Source organism: Balearica regulorum, chromosome 4 (genome assembly GCF_011004875.1).
Source record: "Balearica regulorum gibbericeps isolate bBalReg1 chromosome 4, bBalReg1.pri, whole genome shotgun sequence".
NCBI classification, from domain to species: Eukaryota; Metazoa; Chordata; class Aves; order Gruiformes; family Gruidae; genus Balearica; species Balearica regulorum.
In genome coordinates, this window is record NC_046187.1 from 43,542,404 (window position 1) to 43,569,760 (window position 27,357).

At 38.3% G+C, this 27,357-nt stretch overlaps 1 protein-coding gene across 1 annotated transcript; it reads left to right on the plus strand.

Moving 5' to 3' along the window:
- Positions 1-991: 991 nt before the first annotated feature.
- On the plus strand, positions 992-27,357 carry NEIL3 (nei like DNA glycosylase 3). Its single transcript, XM_075751928.1, has 10 exons — positions 992-1,184; positions 4,509-4,624; positions 9,422-9,556; positions 10,627-10,840; positions 12,039-12,113; positions 14,669-14,835; positions 17,921-18,090; positions 23,038-23,440; positions 25,327-25,501; positions 26,303-27,357. The coding sequence occupies exons 1-10, from the start codon at positions 1,068-1,070 to the stop codon at positions 26,477-26,479; spliced, it is 1,749 nt and encodes a 582-aa protein (XP_075608043.1). The 5' UTR covers positions 992-1,067; the 3' UTR covers positions 26,480-27,357.

Sequence of the window (27,357 nt, forward strand, 5' to 3'; positions counted from 1 at the left end):
AATGATCACAGTAAAAACATCACTGCAAAAAAGAAAAGAGAATACATTTGCAACAAAGGCTAGCATATCCCAACTTTAGTACCACACCTGAATTCACATTTTTATTTCAGCAAACATAATTAATTTAACCTGATTTCATCACTTCTTTTCAGGAAAAATAATATATTCTTTTAGGAACGACACATTTTGATTCAACCCAGATAAAAGACTGGATTGTTTATATAAGAAATAATATTAATTAAGAGATTTTGACCAGCATCAGTACGCCTCACGAGATGCATACAAGGAAATGGTGTCTAATGGTCTACCTTCAAATGCAAGTTCCCTCAATTTTCTTAAAACTCATGGAGCTTATTATGCCTATTCTTACTTCAAATGCAGCAGGAAAAGGAGCATTTTTCTTGTGTAAATTTGGGCTGACTGCAAAAACCTATTAAATATTGACCTTTTTAAGGCTGAAATTAACTTCCAATTGTGCATTAAGCCTTAAAAGATTATGTACTTGCAAGGATGTTTTAGACAATACCAAGAAGCCTGCGACAGTTAATTAGCTATTTGAGGACATTATAAGATCACACTTCAGAACAAAATAAATAGGATATACCGTGTTTTCCCTGAAGGGTCTCACAAAACAAAGCTTTTTGATTAACGTTCCCGCCCATGCAAAGGGCAGTCTAAGCTTAAACACCAGCAGGCCGGGACTGGAAAAGAAACAGGCGGCGGGTTAGGCCGGGCCCGCCTCTCCTGCCTGCTCCAGGCCGCCGGCGGCCGCCCCTCCCCGCGCCGTGAGCGGCACCCACCGGCGGACACCCCTCGCCCAGCCCCGCGGCTGGACCTCGCCTGCCCGCGGGGCCGTGAGGGGCAGGTCAAGAGCACCCGCGGGGTTTCTCGGACTCAACTGCCCCACGGGCCGCGGACGTTCCGCAGCAGCCACAACAGCCCCGCAGTAACCAAACCGGCCGGGCGGAGGTGGGGCGACCAGGGCGCGGCAGCACCGCCCCCAAGCGAGCGGCAGATTTGAACGGAAGAGGCGGGCGGTGCGGAGCGTTTGGTGGTGCTCTGCGGCAATGGTGGAGGGCCCGGGCTGCACTCTGTGCGGAGAGAGGCTGCGGGCGCGGGTGCGGCGGGGCCAGGCGGTGCGGAGAGTGCGGGGCAGCGCTCCGCCAGCCGCAGCCGGCAGCGCGGTGAGGGGCCGGGGAAGAGTAGCCGCCTTCCCACAGGGGCAGCGCAGGGCTGGGCGGCGGGGCGCAGAGCTTGAGCTCCTGGATGTGCGCGGCGGTAAACGCCGCCAGGTTTGGGGAGAAGGAAATGCACCTCAGAGCCATCAGGAGCCGCTGGGGTGCGGGGTCGCGGGGCCGTCGGGCTTGAGCAGGGAGCGGGATGGGTGGTGCGGGATGGCGGCCTCTCCTCCCGCCCCCCCGGCTGCGGCAGAGCTCCTGTGCCGCGGCTGCCGTCGACCGGGGGAGGGGTGTGTGTGTGGGGGGGGGGGTGGGTGTGTACACGCTGTCTTTATCCTTCCTTTAAATTATAAAATGTTCTGGTCTTCAACATAACAAATAAGCCTTCGCAGGACGACTCTGTAAAGAGGTGCTGAAGCTGTAGAAACATAGGGGGTTTTGGAAATAATGAGGGAAATCTTTTAGAATTGCTCTTGTTCACTTAGGGCACACTTTAGCTTCAGGAAACCTACAATGCAAGGAAAATTATAGTAGCAGTTCCTAATTCTAATTTTTTTGTAATCTCATAAGTCTTCACAAGTCTGAATGAACCATGATGGAGAAAGGTACACGTTGGCCTGTAGAAAGGGAGCTTTTACTTCTATAACTATTTTTTTAAAATAATTAGACCAACTAAATAAGTAAAGAGTATCATATCTGCTTTCATTGTACACAGTATGTAATTTTTCTACTAGTTTTTAATCCTTTCTGTTGGTAGGACAAAATAATTCACCAGTATAAAACTCTGCTGGGTCTCGTGAGACCTTCTGGTAGAAGGAGAGGTTGGGATGTCAGTAGTCAGGCCTCGCTGATGAGCTGTGAACATATGGTCCTCTGGTTTTGATTACAGAGATGGCTAGCAGTTGGGTTTTTTATGCCTGGTTTTGCTCAGCTGTGAGAAATTGTGTGTTGCTTGTGGCCCAAGTAAGTATATTGGATGCCTCCAGACAGAAAGTTGGGGAATTTTTTCCCCACCTTCAGTGTATATAAGGCAGCGTAGGAGAGTTTGTGATTAAGGCTCAATAAGATAGTGCTTCAGCGAAAGAACGATTTAAGGAAGAATGTAGTTCAAGGTATGCAGTCAACAGATCAGTCTTTATAGGTTTGTGTCTTTCAGGACTAAGCTTTTTGAAGTAAGGAGTTATGCTCCTATGGTTTCAACAAGAAATTTGATTCCCTAAAATAGATTGAAGTTCATAACTCTGTACAGTAAAAGTCACCTCAGGGCAGACTCTAGTCATTGGCAAATGACTGTCATAAGGGTCTTGGGCTTTTTAGATCTCGCAATGGATGCTAACCATGGCCAAAGCCTTGGCTGCTCCTGAAAACTACATTGTTGAAGAGAGTTCATGCTATGATGACTGTAAGGGCTTGCCTGACACCAAAGTGGTATGAATTTAACCTAGAATATTTTGAAAAAACAAGTTAGTTTTTCATCTTGGTCACTTCTTACTCTGGTTTAGTTGAAAAAAACCTGAGTGGCTTAAAACTAAAATAAATGTTGTTGCACACCAACTTTAATACTTTTATTGGAAGGGATGAACTGTTTACGTGAGAGCAAAGTTTTGCTTTCTTCATAGTATGATAACAGGCAAAGTAAATTATGTTGATGTTATGCAAAAATATTTTTATTTTTCTACTTGACAGAATAATAACATTAAAACCCTCTAAATGTATATAATTTTGAGGTAATAATACAGTGGGAGATTATATAGAGAATAGCTTTGAAATTTCACTAACTAGCTGAAGCCTTGCTGATTTGCTAGTCGCTTTCATACATATTTACATTGCAACTGAGTGTTGTGATTGAAGCTCTGCTACACATATCTGTGCCTTGCAGTTCAGGCTCCGATGGAAGTGAATATATTGCTTGCAGGTTTCGGCAGGGGCTGAATGGACCTTCTGGGGACCTTGAGGTGCTAGTCAGGGGGACCTACCTTTACAGGCTGAGAAAAATGGGCTAGCAGAAACTTAAGTTCAGCATTTACAGGACTTGCAGAGGCCTGCACTTGGAACAGAGTAGTATCATGCAATGGCACAGGCCTGGCTGCTGGCTACACAGAAAACAACTCCACAGAAAAAAATGAACCTATGGTCATATGCTAGCTGAGTCCAAGACACTAGGGTGCCCTTCCAAGGAAGAGGGCCAGCCCCTTACTGGGCTGTGCTAACAACAGGTTAGCCAGCAGGCTCAGGAAAGTGATTCTTACCTCTGTTCAGCAGTTGCGAGGCTGCATCTAAGTTATTGTTTTTGACTCCCCAGTAGAAAAAAGATAACATACTAAAGTGAGTTCCCTGGTATAATTAGCAGGCTGAAGCACATGATGCACAAGGAAAGGCTCGTAGAACTGGGTTTTTGTTGCTCTCTTCAGCTACCTAAAAGGAGGGTACGGAGGAGACAGTGCTAGACTTGTCAGAGGTGCATGGTAGGATGAGAGGCAGCAGATGCAGGCAACAACAGGAGAAATTCTGATTAGGCATTAGGAAAAATTTTCCGTTATGACAATAGCGAAGCCCTAAAACAAGAGCCCAGAGAGACGAGCGTTTACATCCCTGGAGCTATTCCGATGTTGACTGGACAAGGCCCTGGGCTGCCTGACCTAAGTCAATCCTGCTTTGAGCAGGTGTTTGGACCAGATAACCTGTAGAGGTCCCTTATAATTTCAGTGGAGTTTCGTGTGCTAAGCAAGAAAAGATTATTGTTTCAATCTTACAATTATCTTTTTCTTGTCCTCTACTAGTGTCCCACCTGCTGTTCAGCATCATCTGAGATTAGACTTCAACTAGTAGGAAGAGAGAAGTATCTCTGTGGGCTCAGTGGAGGCTTTTCTGTAATACACAATGCCCCATGTGAAACCCTGAAAACATATTATTAGCTTGGATAAGAAACTCCAGCAAGAGGCATTTGGAGAAGGATGTAGGTCTGCAAATGGCAGAATTGACACTCTGATAAGTATTAAGTATTCAAACTATACCTGTTTAGTTTACATTAGCCTGAAACTCTTATTGTGAATTCATGACGTGAAGGAAAAGGCATAAAATACCCTGATAAAAAAGATATATTGTTTCAATTTGGGAAAGAATGAGCTAAGTTATGATAGCATTAGCAATAGTGACTGCTTCCTGGGTTAATAGTCTTGTTGGTTTTGATAGAGCTATTTAAGGAGAGAAGGTTTAATAATGTCCAAGTTGGAAAATTTGTTCATACAGCTACTTGCTGAATGTGTGCTGATGCTAGAATCAAAGTAGTATAAATTCTGTTTTAATCTTTGTGTGTGTGCTCATTTTCAGACTGCTGCAAGTGAGGAGAGGACCTCTGGTCATGATTTCCTTATTGGCCATGTTTACAGGGGTGTGGACACATTGGGAAAGGAACTTTTCATGTATTTTGATCAGAAAGCTTTGAGGTAAGAGGGGAGAAAAAGGCTTCCTATGCATTCAGCCTGTATGTATTCGGGGGGTTGTCTTGTTTTTGCTAATGTCACTTTCAGAGATTTGAAAGTTAGTGTTATGGGAGAAACTTCTCAGCAGCCTATCTGCAGTGCTGGAAATACTGCATATAGTCACTTACGCTTTCAGATAATTTACTGCTTTATTCCTAGCCTAAGATTCCATGTAAAGGTATCTGAAAAGGACAGTTATTCCTTGAAACACTTTGTTTCAAACAGGAAATTGCATTTTCTAGGGACAAAACTTGGAGAAGTGCATGCAGTTACAGTTACTTAATATCTTCCACTACAAACTGTACTTGCAATTTCTTTTAACTTTCCTTAAGAAATTTAGAGTGAGATTCTGTGCTTTATTTTTAATGATTCAATTCTGATAGTAAACTTGTGTGAAAAAATTGCCAAACTTAAAATATTCCATGTGTATACATTTATGCTGCCTTTCTTTAAACAACATTAATCACTCCTTGGTTTGAACTCTGGCTTGAAATTTGGCAGGTGAATGGTTTGGGTATCATAAATGTAATTCTTAACTTTCTAGTGAAACTGTGTCTCCTAAACAAATGGTAAAACTGCCAAATCATTGTTTGTTCAGGCTTTGCAGAGCTTATTAGGGGTTTGTTGGCATGTTTAGGATTTTGTCAAATGCTTTAACCCCTTGGAGATCTCCTTGTACTAACGACCAAGTTGTATTTGGAATCTAGTTTACTAGTTTGGCCGTGGCCATAGTTCAATATGCTAAAATCTAACCAAATGCACAGTGTAATGGATTATTTAAAAATCTCCTCTCATTCCATATGGCAATTAATATAGAATACAAAAGGTCCCTATATCGAATAGGTAGGCCTTGCAGTTAATACTGTTCTTTTACCCTTCTACTTGCAACATAATTCTAATATTGCTAAATCTTTAAAAGGGAAAACAACATCGCTTCTACTTTCAGTGTAGGCTTCGTCTCCTAGTGACTGATCTTGAACAAATGTGTAAGGTTGTGATTTTTGTTGACTTAAACCCAATAATATCAACAAATAGCTTACAATTCTGTGACAGTATTTTGCCAATGGCATTGCTTTTACAGGAGGGAGATGGAACTGAAAATGCTTGGCTGTGAGTACAACAGTTTATAGTGGTTGCATGCTGGATAAATGAAGGCAGTGATTTATTAGTAAATACCTGGCATGATGTGTAGACTGATCTTTGGTAGCAGGGGCCTGCTAGCTATCAAATATAGTGCTATATGCTTATTTCTCCTAGTGTTAGAGAAATGCAACCAGTCTTACAAGCATATACCAGTTTTTACATGGCAATAATGCAAGTAACTAGTTAGGACTGCGTATGTGTTTAGAGCAACTCGTACTTGTGAAGGATAGGATTATGATCCTAATCAGTTTCTCTTGCTTTGTATTATACTTTCTTAAATAGAAATGGAGAAGAAAAAGCAGGTTTTGAAAAGAAAAAGATAAGTCAGTTACAAAGGACGATTAAAAAAAAAGCATGGCAGGTAACTGATACAGATGTTAGCCTTTTTTAAATGACTGTTGCATGTATTAAAAATTGGTCGCATAAGTAAAGGAATAAATTATACAATAAGAAAACATTGTTTCAACAGACTGAATTACATTACCAGAAGAAAAAAGCTATTATTTAAGGAATGTAGGTAAGCATTTTGCAAAAGTTCTCTTCAAAGAGAAAGAAAATTTGGTCAAGTTCTAATATGAAAAATATAATTCTTTGACCCTGAAAGATCTTAAATAATTCTTAAGTTTTCTAGCCAATGCAATACCTTATTGTACTTAATGAAAACAACCTTCATTTATAGTCTGATAATAAGCTTAAAAGGTTAATCAATTCATCAGTTATTGTAGCTCCAGAAGCTGTATTTAAGAAGTCCCTTTAGTCATGTCACTGACTGGAAATACTGTAGAAGTTATATACAGGAAAAGTCTCCTCTACACAGGAGGTAGAAGTTATTTATTATGTGATAATGCAGAGCTTCATTCTCTTGTTTTAGAAATTTATTTTATGCATCTTAAAGATGTTGAGGAGATGTAGAAGAAGGCTTCAGAAAATATAGCTTACAGCAGTCTAAGATTGGCTGCCAGTATTGTTATTTGGACAGGAAATAAGGCGTATGCCTTCAGAGGATGTATTAGTTCTCTATTCAAGTTAACTCTCAAATACAGGACTTTCTTGTAATGAGCAGGGTTACTGATTTACAGATTCTGTATCTATACATAGTTTCTCAATGTAAGAAAACCAGCTTTTCTTGTCTGCTAAGATTATCTGTAAAAAGCTGGTAGTCATGCTGAAATACTTAGTCAGACATGTCTTGTGAAAGACTGGGCCATGAAAGGTTAACTCATTTTACACTCTTGAATTTTCTCAAGTGGGGAATGGCTGCCTGATGGGAGAAGATAACCTGGCCATGAAATTGTTTTATACAGTTTAGCTACTGCTTGCCTGACTTGCAAATGAGAAGCATACTTCTGAAGTGTTGCCATGTTGCAGATAGCAATTAGCAAATGAAGTTCAGTAAATTTGAAATCCATGGTGGGCAGTTGAAGCTTTTTTTTTAGGAGTATGAATGAAACCTCCTGAAGAAATTAGTACTTCTACTTTTTGATGTCTGTTTAAACAAGGACATTAAAGTCACTGAAGAAAGTAAAGGTTTTTGGAAAATCTGAGGATGCATTTTTTTTCAATTTTGCCTTGTAAGTCACTTTAATCAATGAAAGTTGAAAAGAAATTCTCTGATGCTTGTAAGTTGTGTAGGAGAGACTTGCATGGACTGCATGTTTTGCCATGGAAATGATACAGTTATGTGACAGAAGTTGTCCTGGGTTTAGTTTCTGTAGTGTGCTATTAACGTAAATTTGGAGTGATAAATGGTTTAGCAAAGTTTCTGAAAATTGATAATGCACGTATGGTTTTGCGTAACTGGAAATGGACAAAAATATTCTTAGAAAATAGATAATTGTTTACTCCAAATCCTTTAAAGGAAAGACATCCACTGCCCTGACTGGAAATATTACATCTTGGCCCTTAGAACTTGATAATGTGAATTGTTACTGGTTTTTTACATCTCCATATAATAGTTTGTGCTGGTACTAATCTTTTATTTTCATGGGGAAAAATGTTTTAAATGTAAGCAGATTTTTACAATATTGTGTATCACTAAATAATTCTAAAACCCATAAAAAAATCATCAACTCTTTATTATTGGATATCATTGAGTATCAGATCATAGATTTAATTAGCATGGCTTTTATATTTGTAATTTAACTGAGAAGATTTCAGGATATCAAAGGTAATGAAACCTATTGGAATGAAATTTTGTAAATTTCTCAAGGGTCTTGAATGTAAATGTGTAGTGATGACTAAGATAGCTAATAGTTGTGAGTCTTAATGCTCCTTTTAAACAATGTACAGAAGCTTGATAAATGAAACCATCAGCTATTAATGTGAATGCTCTTTCTTTTAAAAGAACTTTCTGGAAGCATTTAGTCCATTACCATTTGGTAGCAAGATGTAAGAGTTTAGTTTGAAAAGAAATTTGACTAGTTAAGCCTGTGCAGTACTATTCATGGCACTTGAGAGTTGAAAATGGCTATTGAAAATAAAAGTGGCTGAAATAACTCTATCAAGTGAATTGACTTGTAAGAAAAGAGTTTTGGAAAGACACAGGCTTATAAAAATTAAAAAAAAAAAAAAAAGGAAAAAATGCTATGATGAAATTACATAAAGAGTTGACTTTAAGACTATGCTTAATGAAATGTTGTCTTAACCTATCTGGAAATATTTAAAATGCCTGTCCTTCCTGAAATGTAACAAGGAGGGGTTAAAAGGAAATACGCACCTGATGTTGCATTTCTTTGGCCACTTGTGTAGTTTGAACTTCTTGTAGCTACAAAATAATCCACCTTTTCTGATACACAGTGTGTAGAAATAAGACACTCTGTCTTATGTTTTTTTAGGACTTGAATGCACCAGGTGAATTTGTAATAAATAAAATGTATGAGACCATAGTCAAACTTGTCCTTTGCTCAAGTATACTAGCTCCCAGTAGAATATATTATAAAATGTAAGACCTCTTAAAGCATTAGTGATCTGTAAAAGGAATGCTTGAAAGAGTCTGTTCCACTCCTTTGCCATCTGTGCATTTTTCAGTTTATTTCTTTTATTAATTTTTAATTGACCTGCAGGTTTTGCCTTGGTTGTGGGCAAAGAAAAAGCAGAAAACAACATATGGCAGATGTTAATTACTTTGTTTATGGTGTTATTGGAACTAGCTTTGATATGATAACGGTGTTGGCAATGTGAGCACTGAAATCTTTCCTTTCGTACGAGGTAACTTCTGCCTGATTTAACAGAAAATTGTCTGGTAAATAGTCTCATTTCTTTCAACCTCCCTGAGGACTTAAGAACCTATGTTGAAAGACCAGCGTGTCAAGTGAAAAAAATTCTTAAGTGCGATACACCAGAAAAGTGTGTTACCTGATGATCAGGTTTGACTTCTGTATAATGAATTATGAAGACCACTGAAAAATGGCTGTGTGTTTTGGAGTGTTTCTGACTTGGGGACGGTTCTTCTCTGGGAATTGAGCAGTATGTTTGTTGCCATGTTATTCTTAATGACTAGAATGTATGCATATACATACTGACTTGGTTAGGTAAGAATAGTTCATAACTTCAAAAAAGACTAGTGTAATGCTTGGAAATATTGTTAAAATACCCATAAGAACTCTCTTTCTCTCTGAGGATTCACTTCGGTATGAACGGTTCCATGCACATTAATCCTGATGGAGGCAAAGGCAGAAATGGAGCACTACCAGTGTTGGAGATACAACTTACAGAGGATACTGTTTGTTTTTTTGAGGTAACAGTAGAGTACAGGTAAATCAAAAACTAACCAACTTAAACACAGCTTGGTTTATTTCTTTTTATAACATTCTTTTAAAAACATAGTGAAAAAATTACATACAAATTGTTAAGTGTTTGGATGAGGTCAAAGCATTCATAGACACAAACCAAATTTTTTTTAAACATATCATATTTATTGGTATGGTAATTTACTTGTTACTTATGTATCAGAGTTTACATACAGTTAAAATTGTTCTATGCCATAACCTCATTAGATAGTGTCAAGACTGGGAATGAAAGTTGGATTTAATTTTGTCCTGAATGCTGAACCCCATTGCTCCTTTAACTTCCATGCAAGTCTCACTTCCTTAAAAAGAATAAGGACCTGTGATGATTACTGGTTTCAAATTATGCTCCCAAGGTTGTGGTTTTATTTTTGTTTTCTTTTTGGAAGCAAATTGGTATAATTGTTCTAATTGACATTAAGTGGATGGTTTTGTCCATCAGCATTGTACTTCTCACTGCTAATAAAAAATAACACAACAAGCTTGATTTTAAAGCATTTGAGACTCTTGGGTAAAAAGGAGCATGTAAATTCAAGTAACATATGCATATTTAATGTCACAAAACATAAAAGCTTATGTAAGCCTGAGACTTTGTACTGTATTATTTTCAAATAATTTGTTCTTCAATTTATGATTTTGCTTAACCTAATCAAGGTTTAAGGAAATGATCTTTTATTGTCATGTTGTAACTACTGATCATATAACCATACTGTTAGTTATGCTTGATGGTCCAGACACATGGTCTTTCCATGTTATACGTAGTTTTAAAGCAAGGATTGACAATTATTTTTCAAACTAATATGAACAAAATGAGGATGAATTCTTGTATGTGGGATCAGGTGCATGTATCAGTGACCTGTTTTTGAGAGGGGTGGTTAATGTAATTTCTATGTCCCTTCCTGTCACCGGTATTTTCATGGTTTCTCTTATCTGCATATAATGTTCTATTATACTTTCATGTGTTATTTTTAAAACAATACTGCTATATTAGCATATAATTACAATAAAAATAAATTTTAATGTATTTTTCTCTTCCAGAAATGCAGCTGAGAGTGAGCGGAAGGTGAGAATAATGGAAAGTTTGGATGTCTGTTCTCCAAAGTTTAGCTTTTCAAGAGCAGAAAGTGAGATTAAGCAACAGAAAATCCGCATGTTGTGTGATGTGTTACTGGATCAAGCAGTATTACCTGGAGTGGGAAATATTATAAAAAATGAAGCGCTATTTGACAGTGGTCTCCATCCAGCTGTTAAGGTTGGTGAAATGTCTCAAGATTGTTTTTAATGACACTAAAGTATTAGGAATGTAAATAAATATTTATACAATGTTTTGTCATCATCTTACCTTTGTTTTATCATCTGACATTTCTTAAATTATTCTAAGATGCTAAATTAATGTTTTATCATTGTAACTGGAGATATTTGTCATAGCATTCCTTGGAACCTGTTGCTGCCTGCCTCTGAGTGGACATATTTTGTGGGGCTAAGCCTCCTGTCTTACAACTTGAAACCTCTCCTTAATAGGGAATTCATTTAACTTCCAAATCCTGACTTTGATATCTTGTTGTGTCACCATTAAATTGTCAACCTATAAATAAAGGAAAATGAACAGTGCTCAGGTTTTCTTTGTTCAATTACTACCCAAAATAGTTTATGTGGTAGAGTTGATTATTTTTGCAGCTGCTTCTTCCACTTCCTGTCCTGCTAGCTGGCATCATTTGCTTTTCTACCATGGTTTGCCATACTTTTTTCTTGTTGACATCTTCAAGCATGCATCTCCAAACTGATTGAAAAGAACTCTGGTGTTTGCAAAACAGAATGAAATTACATAGAATGTAAAGGAAAGCTGGTGAAGATAGTAACTGAAAGGTTTTTTAAATGTAATATTTCTGAAAGTTCTTCATAGGATCAGTCAGGACTTTAAATGTATCTGCAATGTGGGCTGGCAGAGGAAATTAAAATGTGACTTAAAATTCTGAGTTTTTAACAAAATTGTATTTGGATGATACGTCTCTCTAATTGTGATGCCTTTGGCTCAAGTATTCTTCCTAAAGATCTCTCACAGGAAAGGGCCTCTGATGATAGATAGGTCGTATCATAATCCATGAGGAAATTAAGAGGGAACTAAGAGTTGTTAACTCCACGTGATTCCTGTGATCAGGAACTCTTCGGTCAATATAGAGGAAGACAAATGAAATTTTTACCTAATGTTTGGTAAGAATGAGGCAAAGTACGTTGTTTGGTATTCACATAGTGAGTTTGTGTGGTATAGAATATGAAGATGTACTGTTTTACTGAGATGATACATATAATGTGAAATCAGAGAATTATCATGACAGAAAGCAGTCCAATTCCACTACAGCTGAGGGTGGTCAAAGTGCCCCTGCATTATAGGTCTTTCTGCTGTTGTCCATTAGTATTGTAATATTCTAAAAATCATTCTTCTCTTACAGGTTTGCCAACTGACAGATGAGCACATATGTCACTTGGTGAAAATGACACGTGATTTTACCCTGCTTTTTTATAAGGTATTGGCGCATGTTTCTAAGAAACCTCCAAAACTGGACTCCAGCATATTAGCTGTATGTAATCATCTAGTGAAAACAGTAAAAAAGGTCCAACAGGACAAGCATTTCCATAAATAGGAATGTTAGTTTGTGTGCTCTTAATTGTGAGTTGTAAAATGGTGGAATGGTGGGGGAGTCTAGACTGTAAGAATGTGCACAACCAGGCCCAGTTGCAGCAGAAGAGTTTGACAGATGCTGCCTGAGGGCCGGTTCAGTTTTGCTGTGCATCCGTTGTAATGTCACTCTGAACACATCAGAATTAATGTAGGTTAAGCACACACTTACATGTAAGATAACATTAAGGTGACTCTTCAAACTGATAACTAGAGATTGCCCCAGGGAAGTATGAAGTTAATTCGTGTGGCTTCCTTTATGAAACTTGAAATAGCAAGTATATTTATTTGACTAAATAGATTCTAACAACTTTTTTTCCTAACTGAAACAATGTTTTTGGTTGCTAAAGTGAAATCAATTCCAGCTTCTCCCTACTGCCTCAACTTCAGTAGGATTTCACTTCTTCCCCTCTGCAATTCCTGGTTGCTCTTTAACTTTCCAGAATAGAAAAAGAGACAATTTGACCAAATTCTTGGATGTTTTTCTTTTAAGCTGCATGCAGAGAAATGAACAGCAGCAGTGAAATTCTTTTCTCTTGGTACTCGTGAAAGGCAAGGAGCTAGTGCGGCTAAAATTTTTTTTGGTAGGCTAGGAGGAGGGCACCTAATTTTCCTAATAGTGTCTTTCAGTCATAAAGGCTAACAATGTAATTTGTTTAATAGTCTGCTTAAATAATAGTCTCCTTTCCCACTGAAGAGTAGTTTAGTCTGTTGGCTAGGGAATTTTTTTCATTCTCCAAACTTCATAGTGAAGTCTACCAGTAAAGAGATAGCATCTGGTTCTGCAACAACTATAATACTAGGAGATTTAAATGTGTCATGGGCTTTTAGACTGACACTAAACGAACAAGTTAAACTTTCTGTAGCACAGTTTAGCTGTCTTCAAAACTTTTGTAATCTACACTTAGCAAGTATTCACCAGTCAAGTGCTTTTAAAGGAGAGCTAGCCCTCTTCTGAAGTCTCTTTAAGATAACATAACGAAAATTGGTTAATGCGAGGGGTAGTGCTTGATCATTTTTATAGACTGTTATAGAATGTTTGTAGGAATCATACTATATCATTTGTAGTAACACCTTACAGATGCAAAGATGAGGAATCTTGTTTATGTAGAAAAAACTTGTTGCTTTTGTTTGGTTTTTAAATAACTGTATGGGAGGAAACTACTACTACTAAGTTAACTGCAAACCTTGAGGAGAAATCTTGAGGAGGAAGCAAAGTGCTTGTGAATATTCATGCAAATGTATATTAGTAATTCCTTCTGATTGAATTACTAGATTGTACCGGCAAAAGCATTCTCATTTGGTGAGGCTGATGAGTAAGAGCACAGCAGAAGCAACTATGTTGTGCTCAGACACCTGTATTTTGGGAGAACTCCAAGGGTCTTCATGCATTATGGAGTTAAAGCTATTGAACCCTGCCAGAGCTGGGCTGATATTTCTGGGCCAGCTGTGGTATCGTTTGAACTCTGTCCAAGGAACTGCGATTATAGCGCAGAAACTCGTTTGGCTCTGTAGAGTTGGCTGCATCTCTACTGGGCTTTTCTCATTTGAGTTTTTGTTGGTTTGTTTTTCTGCCAGTTTTAGCTGGGGTATGTCTATGCTGATCCCATGTGAATTGCCTCATGAAATGTGCCTGCTTGTCAGCCCTCTGGAGGCTCTTTAGGTCTCTGTGCCCTTTGGGCTTGTACTGTGCTTAATTTAATATGACTTTCTGCCAGGATCTGTGGAGCTTGCCATAGTGCCAAGTGGCTTTTCATAAGCCAATTTGTCTGGCATGGCCAGTGCTAAGGTGAAGCTGAGCAACTTTAGTGGGTGCTACCTGACTCCTACAGAACCTCTGGAATGTTTCTGCATTGCTTACTACTTCAGGTTTTGGGAAGGTTCATTAACCCAGATTGCAGCGTCAGGTCTGAGCTGGCCCTGCGGTGTGCTTTTGGTCCTTTTTGGGATGAGGGAAGGTGGTGTTGGTTTTGTGGTTTGTTATATTTTTGTTTTCTATGGTGCATTGACTGGAGCTTATCTGCTCTTCAAGAACACTTCTGCAGGTGCCAAGTCAAAGATGACTGGTGCTGAATCAGAGCTGGCTGGTCCAGCTGAACTCAGGGCGTCCCTAGCATATATTTGCTTGCACCATGCTATTATGTTTTTTTGTCTTCTGCCTTTTATTCCATTATGTGGAGAATTCCAGACACTGTTATACCTGATCTAAAGTCAACTATTTTCATAAAAGAATATGAAATACAGATGATAGCTGTCATGAGTGCGCCTTAAATATCTTTACGTAGTCATTCAGCTGTCAGTTTATGTAGGGATTTTTATTTTAGCTTTGGCTGATTTGTAGAAGGCCTGACATAAAATTTATACTGGGTCTCTAACTTGGGTTTTAAACTTGTTTTGTTTTAGTGCTGCAAAACTGGGTCTCCGCTCTACAAACACTGCAAAGTATACAAGCGCCCAGCCTGTGGTCAGTGCAATGGGAAGATCACTGTGTGTCGTTTGGGAGAGAATAACAGGATGACTTACTTCTGCTCTCAGTGTCAAAAGGTGGATCCACAGCTTGTCAATGTTAGGTATGATGGTAACTTTGTAACACTGAAGCATCAAAGTGCTTAAGAACCTCAAAGTGCTGTTACAGTAAGAGGACATAGATTCTCAAATAGAATGGTTCCTTGTGCATTTTTTTATCTAAATTCACTTGACTTTGCAAAAGAAAAATGTTTTGGCCGTTGGTATTTAAAATTGGTTAAAAGCTTTGATCCTTTGATGCTATTTCTTTCAAAAGCCCTGTCTGTTATGAAATAGCTATTACTCTAATAAATGTAGGACTTATACAACAATTCAGAGTACTCAGAAATATTCACTGCTTCTGCAAAAATTGCCCCTTGTTCTTGGTGTTATCAATATAATAGGCTTGGATGTTTACACACAGCTTGAGTTGAATGGCATAAAGAAGGTAGAAATTTGTGTGTCTATTTCTTTTCATAGGATAGCCCCTTCAGTCCTAGAATATCTAGATAGCTGTGTATCTGCAATTTTGTTCTGGCTGTAGAGTTACATTGAGGAAAACTAAAACTTCAGTAAATTCAGAGTGCAGCAAATATTGTAGGGCTTAGGATTTTTTTTCTTCCTCATCAGATTTGGAAAGCTTTTACTGCAGGTGTGCCACAGAGACACTTTCAGTTCCACATAAACTGTGCTACCAGCAGCTTTCCTCCTTTTATTTTAGAAAAGCACAAAATGCATTTGATATCACAAAGGGTCAAAAGGTAAAAGCTCCAAAAGCACTTTTTTCAGACTCTTACATACCTAAGTTATTCTTGAAAATTTTCATTTGAGGTTTCAGAATCTTGCCTTTTTATAAAGGCTCTGTCAATATAATAAAAGATACTGCTTTACTTTGCAAACTTGGCCTTCATTAGTGTGTGTGTGTATATATTTTTTTATAAGATGTACAGAACACACAAATCCCTCTCCCACCTCCAACCTTCTTTCAAGATTCAGATGGCTGAAGGGATTTTGGTTAAAGCTTAGAAATTGCCTTTGAGTACAGATCAAATATAGAAAATTCCAGCATGGAAGATAAATATTTCACGTGCTGATAACCCCAATCTGCTCTATTTTCAGAAAGTAATAATGAGAAATGTTTTGCAGAAGGGTAGGAAGACAGCAGTGTTCCATTGAGTCAGATAACTAGAAAATGATGCAAGAAAAAAAGAAAAATCTCTTTCTCTGTTCTAGAACAAGTAGTAAGGTTTTTTGTTGTTGGGGTATTTTTTAAACAAATAATTAAACAGCACTATATTTCAGTGAAAAACATGCTAATGGTAGCTATAAAATAAAAAGGTCGTTTCTTGTGCTATCCTCATCCTGATGGTTAGGTCTCTGTTCTACTGCTCTGTTTTCTGTTATGCAGTAACTGTTATCTAATAAAAGTCTGTGTAGCTCCAGTGGTTTATCTGCCATTCCAAGCTTTTCATGTTTGAAGGCTGAAAGGAGCCTGTGTGATCGGACAGACTTGCTGCAGATCATAAACTGTAGAATTTAACCCAGTGGTTTTTGGATCAAGTCAAGTAGCATATAATTTTGCTCAACTGAAAAAATGAAGAAATTATCCATTATAAACTTACATCATAAAAATCAAATGTACCTTGGATCTTAAAAATACACTTTTCTGCCCATATTTCATGTTCCAAAATGAAAGGGGGGGGGGAGGAAGAGAACAACATGACAGAAGGACCAGGGGGATGGTATGGAATTAAACTCCAAAACCTGATATGCTGAATATATTCAGTCTGGTAATGCATCTTTGATGGCTGAGTATAACAACTGATGTAATAATGTGAAAACACCCATTTTCTAACACTTCTAGTTTGGCTGTTTTGTTATGTAGCCCTAGTATTTTGGTGAATGTTACTGTAATGTCTGTTCTACCTCTTGACAGCACAGGATTTCTGGTATGTCAGCAGTTCTCATTATCCTTATGTTTCCTGTTTTGGAAGAGATGTGGTAGGTAGTGGATATCCCTACCATTATCTTAGAAATCTAGCCTGTTTAAAGAGAATGATGATTACAGAATAAGTGATAGGTCTAAGGAGTGTCACAATGGTTCCCAAGTACAGCATTTGCATTAGTAATTGAAGTGCTTAAATTCTTGGGATTAAAAAAAGTCTCCAAAAAGTGCCTAATTCCACAAAAACTATGGAGAAAAATGCTTGACAACTTATCAACCATAGTACTTAAAGATTTACGTACATATTTTACTGAACAGATGAGTTCAAATTACATTTAACATGCTAACAATATTTGGATATGATAACAAAATTAGTCCTTGGTAACATGTAGTGACTGTAAAATAGTAACTGATTCTAAATCAGTGTGGAGGTGGTATAATTTACAGGAAAATAAATAAAACTAAACCGATAGAGGTGTCTGGAGTACAGCTTTGGCTCACTAGTCACAGCTAGGACACTCCTGAACTCTTTCTGATGAGGAGAAAAAAAAAAAACGAAGAGGGGAAAAAAAAAAAAGGAAAAAAAGAAAATCCTTAATTCTTAACAGGCTCTTAAGTGTTAAAAGGCTTTCCAGCAAATAGTGACACACAAAGACTTTATAATTTTTAAGGTTTTCAGTTCTGTTGGCTGTTATAACAAAGTGATATGGGTGCCATTTAAATGAGAGTAAAAAATTTTGTTTGCTAGATTGTGTGACTTTCTGTAGTTCAACTTCTGAACAGCTCTTCATCCAGTAATGCATTTCTTAGCGTTTTGTCCAAAGAATGGAGAAAAGTACTGAAACAGTCTCCTGTTCTCGACAAGTTTTTTGCTTCAGGTACTTGAAAATAGTAGGGAATTTGAGTAAGGCTGGGCCATTGTGCTGGAGAGTACATCAGTTAATTAGTAAATTTCTGTCCATTTTCATTTTAAATATTTTTATTTGTATTACTTCTGCAGCATCTGGAAAGATTTACCCTTGAAGTAAAGAAAAAAAGAAAAATAAATCAAACTCTGACCATGACATGCTGTCCAAGGCATGATAGGCAGGCATAACACTCTGTACTGTTTGTTCTCTAGCCCTGTGCCTCCTTGCATATCATGGTGTAAGGCAATTTGTAGAAGAAACGTCACAAAACACTAACATCATTCTTTTGTTTCACAGCAAACTGCCAACTAGAAATAGCCTAATTGGCTGGGCATATGGCAGGGGGTCATGTTCTAATGAACATGTAGCTCAGAAATCTGAAGAGGAGTGGACGTGTATGCGCTGCACCCTAATAAACAAGCCTTCTGCTGAAATTTGTGATGCCTGTTTGACTTCAAGGCCTGAAGGTATTGAAAGGTTGTCTGGAACCTACAGTGGGAAGTGGGGGGAGGATTGTGGTTTTGATGCAGTTTTTAGAACTATAGAACTGTAGAAGTGTCTCATTATGAATCATATTTGTAAAACTTTAGCTAACTTAAAGTCAGATTTTGGGGAAATCTTACACAGACAATCATGGAAACTGTCTTGTCTTAAACCCTAAAACTGTCCTGTTTGCTAGCTTTGTGTGCAGGTGGGAATCTATTGACAAGCATCTGCAGTGACCCTTTGTTTTTATTGGGGCAAAGAGTGAGACAAAATGCTATTATTTCAACACTGCTTTTCATTAGAAGCTTGCAGCATATGTCTGATAGAGAAATCACCAGGGGGCAGAAAAGTAATTATCATTCTTTCATGTGAACAAAAGCAGTATATTTTGGTAGCCTTTTGAAAAGGTTGTTGGCTTTCTCAAGGGCTAGGTTTTTTCCTCCAAGTTCAGAGTAAGGATAATTCTGGATTTCTTACCTAAATTTGTTGTTTGTCTCTTGATGGGGTTTTTAATGCTGCTATCTAGATCTGGTGGGCAGAAACAGCTGTGAATGAGACCTAGAAAGGGACAGGAAGATGGAATGAGTAACATGCTAGCTTGTCTCCAGATTTCTGCATAGAAATTTAGATACTAAGAAGGAATCAGTGAGGCAATGGACAGACTTCCCACTGACACCTGTTTTCGATGTGAAGAGGAGCTTTGTATTCTTTTTCACTTTCTGTAGAAAAAGTGAGTAAATTGCTCTGGGGAGGGATTTACAGCAAGTTCTTTGGATCAAGATTGTTGCTCTGAAACATTTTGAATTGCTACATATATTCCAAGAAACAAAGTCTAGCAGTGTGCATGTGTGTGGCTTTTTAGGGATAAAGCTATAACAATTTCTATACCGATCCCATCTTGAAACTTTTCTACCTCAAAAACTAATACTCCACTTATTTCATATGGTATAGTGAATTATTCAATGAAGTGGCTGAAATCTGCATACTACAAGTTACTTATTTTTCTAGCTCTAGTGTTGCAAAACTGAAGGATATTTGTAAACAGTTGTCCTGGTTCTGGCAAGGATAGAGTTAATTTCACACGGAGCCAGGACAGGTGAGCCAAGCTGGCCGGGGGCTATTCCATACCATGTGACGTCATGCTCACCATCAAAGGGGGCCGGTCGGGCAGGGGCGGGTTCGGCGTGTCGGCGTGGCTCCGGGACGGGTCGAGCGTCCGGTTGGATGTCGGATCGGTAAATCGTTCTCTGTTCTCACCCATTGTTACTATCTGTTATCAGCACTGTTGTTGATTGTTTCCCTCTCCCTCGCTGTCCCAGTAACCTGCCCTTATCCCAACCCTCCAGGCTTTGCCCTTGTTTTTCCGTTCTCCTCCCCGTCCCGCCGGGGGAGGGGTGAGCGAGCGGCGTGTGGCACTTAGCTACCGGCTGGGGCTAAACCACGTCAGTCCTTTTTGGCGCCCAACGTGGGGCCCGAGGGGTTGTGATAATGACAAGTCTGACCCAAGTGTGTTAAAACAAAGTTGTTATAAGCATTTATAATGTTACTGAAACAGTCACTGGTCATAATGATGTTCTGTTTGGTCACATGGCTCTGGTTTGTAAACCCGTGTTTACTCTATGTAATCCCTGCGGTGCTGTTTATCACCTCTGGAAGAGGGGTTCGTGTTCTCATGTTGTTGTATTGTGTGATAATGACTTATGATAAGATATCATTGACAGTCATGGGTCTGAGCTGGTATGTGTATGTAGCATTTCGGTCAGGCCCGTACCTCGGTCAATACCTTTCAGAATTGATTAATAATTGGACCCAATCTATGGGGAAGACGGGGGGATACCTTCTCCCACTCTTTCACCTCCTCTTTTCCCTTTTGGTTGGTTACAACAATTTTTGAGAATTTTGAATACCCTTGGAATGTTCATGCCAGTATATTCCTATTGCTAGGTCTCCTGAATGCTTTCCCACTCCTGTTCAGGGTTAGCAAAAATCTTTTCAAGAGTACCACCCAGGGATCTTCCCCAAGGCTGAATGGTCAGGGCTGGCATGGCATGTGGGAGAGTATGGGCGGGTATCTAGAGACCTTTTCACCCCCAATGGTTTGGAGCTTCACTCCTGAACAATTGCAAGACCCTGACAAAATGGTAGAATATTTGAAAGGAAAATGCTGTGGGGATTCTAAGGAGACGCAACTTACTGCGCTGTGCTGGGCCCCGGCCACAATCTATCAAACACTGCTGGATAGTAGACAGCACCACCCAGAGGGAGAGAGCGGACCCACAAGCACTGCAGCTGCCCAGGCCCCTGCGACAGGCACTGCAGCTACCCAAACCCCTGCAACAGGCACTTTAGTCGAGCCAAAAGATCAACCCACACCAGTATCAGTTGCCCCTATACACAAAAAGAAATACACAAGGAAATCGGTTCACATAGTGAAAGATGATGATGAACCGGGGCCATCACGAGAACAAGAAGAAGAGCCAGAACCAGAAGTGATTACTCGATCCCTGTCCCTGAGTGAGCTGCGAGATATGCGGAAAGATTTCAGCCGCCTTCCAGGGGGACATATTATTACCTGGCTGCTCTGCTGCTGGGATAACGGGGCCAGTAGCCTGGAACTGGAGGGCAGGGGGGCTGATGGTTGAAATGTAAATATGGGGAAGCATGGCAAATCGACTACATCACGCTCCCACAAACCTGCCAAGGCAAGTGTTATGTTCTTACAATGGTGGAAGCAACCAATGGGTGGCTGGAAACATATCCTGTGCCCCATGCCACTGCCTGGAACACTATTCTGGGTCTTGAAAAGCAAGTCCGCGTGGCACTTAGCTACCGGCTGGGGCTAAACCACGTCAACAGTATACTGGCTTTTTGTATCTGAGAAGAATTAATATTTTTATGTAGGTTCCAGGACTTATAGTTAAAAGTTCACTGAATTTAACTATATGACTCAAAGTATATGCTGAAATCAGAATTTAAGATCACATTCCCATAGCTTTTGATGGTACTTTGAGCCATACTTTTCAAAGTGCCTTCAAATTCCCAGCTGGTGAAGAAGTGACTTTATGGTACTGATCTCGGTTCTTGTAGATTAAGTTCTATAAATGCTTTAGGATGAAGATTTTTTTAAAGTATTGCTTCATTCTAGTTATTCCTTTTATGAATGGAGTGATGTATGTGAAACTCTTACCTTACACTAGCTCAAGTCCTTTTCTTCAGGTCAGAAATCGATAAAAGTATGTCTTTGTGCCTTACGTGACACTTCTTGCAAGCAGAAGCTAATCTTGCATAATTCTCCTGCAAAATCAGTGCCAGAAACCTGAAAGTTTTAATCTGTCCACACTCTCAGATTTACCAACTAACATTTATCCTGGAATTAATACTGTCAGCTGGACCTTAAAATATCTAATGTCATGTGTGTAAATGCTTTATTTTAAGATTTGTGAAAATTGTGTTCTTTCTTCTTTACTTCTAAGTTTCACTTGTTTAGCTACATGCCATTAGTGAACAAAAGCCTGAAATTTGAAGATGTGTTGGTGGAATACTGTTGAAAAAGTCTTTTTAAAAATAAGACTTATTTTTGCATCATAGGAGTGGTATTTGAGGATTTTTTTTAAACATGATTTTACTTACCTCTCTGTTTTCAAACTTTAAGATTCCTTGCCTTCTCACTTTGTTCATTTTTTTCTTTTATGTTGTTTCTAAAATTAACTACTGTCAGCAGAAACCTTTGAATTTTTGAGGACAGAATACTTGGTACGTAAAGTTAGCTGCTCGCCATACAGCCAAAATAATTCAGTTTGTAGACAGAGATAACTATTTACCATTACATCTCAATTTCCTTGCACCTTTGCTAAGTGCAAGGCTAAGTGCCCATTCTTTCTTAAATTTGAATGCACTGGAACTGGTAGCACTGGCAAAATGGCAGGAACCTGGAAACAAGTATTGTTCAGAGTAAAATGTAGGGATTCTTATTTTGCTTCTCGGTGAGACTGCCTCTGGAGAGAGTGTGCCCTTATGTATGCCTTATCTACCCATTTTTCTTCTGCTTAATTCCCTCTTCCGTGTATGGAGAGAAGATATAGGAGGGAGACACTTGCTGGATATGGTAGAAGAAAAGACTATTCTTGAACACTGTGGCTTCACAGCTCCTTAACAAAGATTGCACATAGGGACCCCATCAAGTTTTTTCTTTTCACGCTTTCCTCACTAAAGATTACCTACAGACTCCTTATTTATTAAACTGGCATTAATAAATTATGTCCAGTCTTTTGGAATTATTACTGTCAACTAGGCAGGCCTCTGATTCTGTGAAGAAACATCTTGTTCATGTCAGGAAATAAATGCAAAGTAAATGTCTGAACTGCTTGCTTCTGAGGCCTCTTACAGTAAGGGGTCAGTAAGTTTGGGTGTGCACAATGTTTGGCAAGGACAGGAACACTGAAAGTACTAGAAAACCCATCAAACGAATATTCCTTGTTGTGTCAATAGTAAAACAATACTTTAAAAATGGATAGTGTATTGCTGCTGGAGGTACCATACCCTGTGATCTCCTAGTGGTGGGGTTATAAAAGCTTATTTTGGGGGAAAAAAAAAAGTATTTTAATCCCTATATTTGGGCCAAAATCAATTTTGTATGGTTAATTCTCCAATAGCTTTCATTTACAGAGTACTATTCACATCTGGTCCTATTCAAGCAATAGTAATGTTATCTTGAAACGCATATTGTACAGGACTCCAAAAGTGCATGAGCTTTTTTATTGTAAGAAATTTGGTACTATATCTAATCTGTGACAGGTTTTGAGATCTTTCAAGATGGTATGGTAAATTTACTCTTTCGCTCCCTGTATGATGACTTATTAATATGGATCAGAAATATGATGTATCGCTTTATACAGTTGGATTATAACCAATAACTTATTTTTTCTCAGTTCCGAAGACAGAGAATGTTGAAGATTCTGCAACCTTTAATATAAACTTAATGAAGTACCCTTGTAATGACTTCAGAAAACCAAGCACAGAAATAAAGATCAATAGGAAAGCTGCATTTGGAACTACAACTCTTGTCTTAACAGATCTTAGTAACAAAGCTGTTTTGAGAAATGATACCCAAATATCCTATGGACTCTCTCAGTGTGTTGCTCCAAAAAGCAATTGTAATCAAATCCAAAACAAGTTCTACCAGTCAGAGGGAAGCACAGACAAGGATTGCTCAACACACGTAACTGCTATGGCTTTTTCCTCCTGTCAGCAACCTCTGTCTTCCAGACATGTACAGAAGAAACAGAAAACTGATTGTATACCCTCGATTCACCAATATAATATAGGAAACAGGTATGTATTCTAAAACATAAACAAGTCTTTTTATAATCCCATAAATCAACTTTATCCCTGAAAATTAATGGAATACTGTGCTGTTGAGTTCAGACACTGTTGTCTTTGGATTTCTGCCAGAGGTAACTTATTCTGGGATAGCTAAAATTGCAGTCAGATTTCAAAAGCACTGAATGACCTAGGCTGTTGCTGGAAAAATCCTGATTTTGGCATCTGGCCAGTACTGCTGTTAATAAACAGCTGTTCATATTTCAGCTATTCCCATGGGACAGGATAGTATAGCTCTAATAGGCCAACAAGCATGGTTCTACCTAAGATAGCACTGTAGTTGCTATCTGCTTAGAGAGATCTTGAAGTCATTGTGAAAGATAACAAAAGGAAAGTAGCTGAATGATTATATTCTAATTAATTATTTGTCAACTAGCAGTATTCAACATTCTTCCATGATACGAAGCTCTGTACAGGTACCTTGATGAGCCTCCCATCACTATTTTCTCTTAACTTTCCTCCCTATCCTAATTGTAACTACTTCAATGCTCTACCCATCCTGAATTTTTATTTACACAGCCCTATTCAGGCACATCCATTATCCAGTTAAGAGAAATGTGAGAACCTATTAGGGTTGTCAAGGAAAATTCGGGCATACACAATGGTAATGGGAATGCAAGGTAGATGTCCCTTACAGTGGTAAATTATGCAGCGTGAATGTGAAATATTAATGATATGCTACAAAATTCTTGGTCATGTGTCTGTTCTGAAATACAGAAATTATTTCTTGCATTGTTGAAGCATCAGTTTTGAAACAGGATCTCACTGGCTATGCAGGTTAGGCTCTATGAATATACTTTCTCCTTGCTGTCTCAGTACAGGATTACAGAGAACTGAGGATGTAGGCAGGATAATTGAGAATACAGAGGAGTGCAAGGAACAAATGAGAGTATCAATCATGATAACAGGTAGTTATAGCAAGTCATTAACTTAAATGTTTAAAAATCCCAAAACAACAACAACAACCAACCCCAAAACCCAAACACTTGGTAACAAAAACCAACAAAAAACTTGTGGGTTTTTTTTTTTGTTTTAATGAAGTGTTGGAAGAAAACTCCTGATGTCTGCAGGACTGCAATCTTCCGGACATAAAAGAACATAAAATTCCTAAGCTGATAACAAGAATGACATAATTTCTTTTTTCACTAAGGTTTCATCACTGCCTTTCTGCTCTATAAATATATTGCAAAGATACACTTGAGAGTATTAATCTTTTTCATGTTACTGTGTTTAAATAAAGCCTTGTGTATTGCATTCAGATAATCTCTGTCTTAATCACAATGAAGAAAGAAAGAAAGAATTTATGCCATTCAGAGAACACTGTTCCATCCCCTCAGCTGGATTACTTCTTGTCCAAATAAGATTTGGAGCATTACTGTAACTTTTTAGTAAAGAGGGTGGAGGTCTGTTCTGTGAAGCATGTAAATACCTTCAACCTGGAGTAATTACTTGGTATTGGTCTTTTTTCCCACTGAGAGCAGAATACTTTTTTAGAATATGTTGGAATTTGGGATGGGCAGTATAATAGTGGTAGTAATATTTATTTTGTTTTGTGGATTAATTTGAGTAATTTGAAATAATTTAAAACATGGGCTAATTCTGGGGAAAACTGGTATCAGACCTGCAAGAAAAGCACACAGTCTTGTCTATTCACTACTAGCAATCATTCAGCTTTACAGGTGCAATATGGTGCATTAGAGAAGTAAGTTCTCTGGCTGTCATTGCATGTAAAAATACACTGTGTGAGCTATTGTAACAGTAGGAGAGAGTTCTTTGGCTGTGGTGTTGATAATCCCTTTAATATTATGCAGGAGTAATTTTGTGACCTGTCATTACAGCACACCTCAAGCTAATATGACAGATGATACTCGTATGTTAAGCGTGGGCCATCCTCGCTGCAGTAAACACAGCCGTCTCTGCAGTCTCAGAGTTGTGAGAAAGGATGGAGAAAACAAGGGCAGGCAGTTTTATACCTGTCCTCTACCCAGAGAAACTCAGTGTGACTACTTTCAAGTAAGTATGGAAGACTACACGGCCTGTTTTCTAATAAGCACTTGTTCCTGCAGCCTCCTTGCCCCAGTAGTGTGTAAGCGTGGACAGATACAAGCCATTTAAAGTTTGAAGTAGTTTCAATTCAATGTGCAAAAGTATTTAAAATTAAGAGCATAATAGTAGTTATAAACTTAGAGTTTGTTACTTCTCTTACTGCTGAGAAGACACATGCTTGTGCAAATCTGCTTGTGTGATGTAAAACAGATGCGTAGCAGAAGTGTTCAAGGGACTTGTACAAGTCATTTAGTTTGGCCTCTTGCTTGAAGGAGGACTATGGCAAACTCTAGATCTAGACATCAACCGTGTTTCTGTCTAACCAAAATCCTGAAAACCTCCAAGGATGAAGATTCTGTTATCTGCCTGGGCAACTGCTCCCACTGCTGCACTAATACCTATTCTGACCTTCCAGCTGCAACTGGTGGCCATTGCTCCTTGCTATGAGTGTATGTGACTGAGAAGAATTTGACTCAGTCACCTACCACCAAGTAGTTAATAGATGAACTCAAGACAGTAATGACTATAATGGCTTAAATGGAGAAACCTGTTAACAATTAAAGTTACACTAGTTAAAGTGCGTACAGTTACAATGTTAAAAAAAATAATCTAAAATTAGTGATTACAAAAGAGATCAAACTCTAAATTACTGGAAAGAGTTTCTTCTAGGGTGTCCCTTGTAGATCGGTTTCTATTGTCAGTTTTAAAATAAGGAGTTAATGGTCATCACATGCTAAAACTGTTCCTGAAACCTGTTTCTTTTGGCAGTGGGCTGACTTGAATTTTCCATTTTGTAACCATGGCAAGCGATGTGTTATGAAGACTGTGTTGAAGATTGGTCCCAATAATGGAAAGAATTTTTTTGTGTGCCCTCTTGGGAAGGAGAAACAGTGTGGCTTTTTCCAGTGGGCAGAAAATGGGCCAGGTATGCAGGTTATCCCTTGATTTCAGCGTTACAGTTATCCTCAGGATGTCTTAAGTGCATACAACTTTCCTAGTAATTTCTATTTTGTTTCTATTTCTATTTTGTCTTTTTCCCTGTTCACTGGTTAATTAGTAAAATAGCTCCAACAATGTAAAGAACTGCAGGTCTGGAAAGAGTAATTTTACATAGTCCTATAAAAAATAAACACTGCTTGTATGCTGCATACTATTTTGAAATAAGCATCTAGCTTGCAATATACTGTTACATAGTGTTATATTTTTAATAAAAATTTGAACTTTTTTTTATGTAAATGTCACTGAAGTTTGACAACACTGTGCTTTCGAACATGTGATTTATAGAATTGATAAGTTAATCTAAATTAATATTTTAAATTGGTAGGCTTTCATAAGTGTAAACATGTATTTAATAAAAGTGAATATAAGGTCAATACACTTTTTTAAAACCACTTCATACTTTATTTCCTCAGAGCTTAAAATGAAGCAGCAATGGACTGTACACTTTGAATGTTACCATAGTTGAATGTGTGATCTTGCTTACATTTGGAAAGCAAAGACAAAAACTGCCCTAAAATTAATAATGTGACTCTGCAGTCTTCTTAATTCCATGTTTTAAATCTGGGTCTTAACATTTTATTTTAGTTACTACTGAACTTTTTTCCCCAATCCATATGTAATGCATAATAAAACCATACCTCTTAGGTGGTTAAAACTGAGTTTACATTTGATTGTCTTACCATTATTTGATGAAGCAAGAGGAAAAGTAAATAGAATATGCTAAGCTATCACAGGGGAAGTAAAGCAGAAAGACAGTTCTTCAAATCTTCGGAGAACAGACTATAGATAACAAGGAAAATGAATTAATGAAAATATGGCCATAG